The following is a 2,114-nucleotide window of genomic DNA, read 5'->3' as shown; positions in this document are numbered from 1 at the left end:
ATTAAATATATATATTTTTACTATAGAGAGATAATTTTTTTTTAAAAGACTATAGAGAGTTAATTGAAATTAGAAAACTTATAAAATCAATTTAATCTTATTTCATTATTAAAAGATATAATAATATATTTTAGAAATGGCATTAGACACTATTTAGGTGGGAAATGATCCGAAAGGACGTCTAAAATATGGAAATCGTGCGAAATAGGGAAAATTCAAAACAAGGCATGTGGTTAAGAATCTATCCAATTCCGTAAAGAAATAAAAAAGGAAGAAACAAGTAATATTTATAATTTCCACATTAATTCATTTCTATCACTGAAAAAGAAAAAGCAGATGGTAATCTGGACCATTACACCAGTCAAAATAAAAATAAAAAAGCCCCCAAACCTAATAAATCAACGGCTAAACGATAACATAAGAAAAGAAGCATCAAGATTCATTCACATTTCAATGAATCTTTTTCATTCCCAAATTGCCACCTCCATGAACCCATCCTCAGTAGCAGTACCCCTAAACATGCCATTACAGTTAAACCCACAGGCCACTTCACCCTTATTCGACACCGCAATGAGGCCCGCCATCCCTTCATCCAGCCGTGTTTTGATAACAAAGTCCACCGCCTCCTGAAGGCCGAGCACCTTGTACTCTATCACCGCCGCCACCTCACGCGCCAGCGTGCCACGTATGATCGCCTCCCCTTCCCCGGTGCATGAAACGCCGCAAACCTCACACGCGTACGTCCCAGCGCCGATGAGCGGCGAGTCACCGATCCGACCGGTCATCTTGTTCATCAGGCCCCCTGTCGACGTGGCGGCGGCACACCTCCCCTCGCTGTCAACCACCACACACCCAACAGTCTCCGGTGCGTATACGCTGAGGGGCAGTCCATTCATCTTCAGTGGACTCTCAACTCCCGCACCGCACGTTTCGTTCGGAATCCTGTAATCAAACTGAATCGCAAAAAAAAAAGAACATTCATTAGAAATATAATCCACGTTTTTTTAAACTGAATATAGATTTGATTCCCTTGAATTGCGTACCAGAATCGTGTTTGCCTCTTTTGCCAGTTTCAGCATACCAACATTATCAGGAGTTATGAAGTATTCATTCTCCACAACTTCCACTCCCTGCCAAAAATACAACGGTATCTTTTAGCAATTGAATAAAACTCAATGTGCATATATATCTAATCGAAATGACAAGGGTCGAAATGACAAGAGCTGAATCGTAACAATAAACACATAAAATCAAATAGGGATGGAGAATAACTTACTTGTTGCTTGGCGAAATCTTCAGCGCCGGAGAAGGCGAGGTAGGAATGAGGGGATTTGTCCATGACAAGGCGAGCGAGGGAGATGGGGTTTTTGACGGTGGTGAGGCCGGAAACAGCGCCGCATCTTCGCTTGGTGCCGTCCATGATGGATGCCTCCATTTCCACCGTTCCCTTTTCAGTCAGGGCAGATCCACGCCCTGAGTTGAACAGGGGATCTGTCTCCAATTCTCTCACCTGTCATAAAAAAAAAATTAACATACATTCACAAATGAATCAATAAAAAAGTAAAGCAATCATAAATGAAAAATGCATGAAAATTCTGGAACAAACCATGCATTAACTTTCCGATTAAATGCAAAGACAAAATCAAGAGCAAATTATACACTCTATGGCAAAAGAAAATTGGTTACGTACGACAAGTTCAACGACATCAATGGCGGAAGCATTGGAACGGAGAGCAGAGATACCAAGATTGAGACAGTGGGTAAGGAGTTGTTTGGCTTCTTCTTGGCGGTGGAGAGGGAGATTAGGGTCCACACCAGCCCCACCATGCACGGCAATTGCCCAACGCCCCATTTTCTCTCTTTCTTTCTTCTTTTCTTTCCACTTCTTTGTTCTTGGGTTTGTGAAACTGCAATGAGGTTTATGTTGTTTTTATAGGCAGTTTCGGACTTGAAAGTTTATTTGGTGAAATTAATTTTGGGAGATTTTTTTTATGACGATATCCCGGCGTTTGGGGAGATAAGACCAGTTTACGTATTACTATTAACGATGGTTACAGCTAAAACAAAGAAGAAGCGCGTTTGCCCATTTTACCCTTCTTTGCTGCTTCTTGGAA

General features: G+C 41.3%; 1 protein-coding gene across 1 annotated transcript; it reads right to left on the bottom strand.

Moving 5' to 3' along the window:
• Positions 1 to 286: 286 nt before the first annotated feature.
• On the bottom strand, positions 287 to 1,910 carry LOC130722708 (probable isoaspartyl peptidase/L-asparaginase 2). The gene is made up of 4 exons (XM_057573532.1): positions 1,691 to 1,910; positions 1,277 to 1,510; positions 1,044 to 1,130; positions 287 to 953 (listed from the first exon to the last, which is right to left on the bottom strand). The coding sequence occupies exons 1-4, from the start codon at positions 1,850 to 1,852 to the stop codon at positions 465 to 467; spliced, it is 972 nt and encodes a 323-aa protein (XP_057429515.1). The 5' UTR covers positions 1,853 to 1,910; the 3' UTR covers positions 287 to 464.
• Between the last annotated feature and the right edge of the window lie 204 nt (positions 1,911 to 2,114).

The sequence above is a fragment of the Lotus japonicus genome, chromosome 1 (genome assembly GCF_012489685.1).
Source record: "Lotus japonicus ecotype B-129 chromosome 1, LjGifu_v1.2".
Lineage (NCBI taxonomy): Eukaryota > Viridiplantae > Streptophyta > Magnoliopsida > Fabales > Fabaceae > Lotus > Lotus japonicus.
This window is presented reverse-complemented; position numbering and strand designations above follow the sequence as displayed.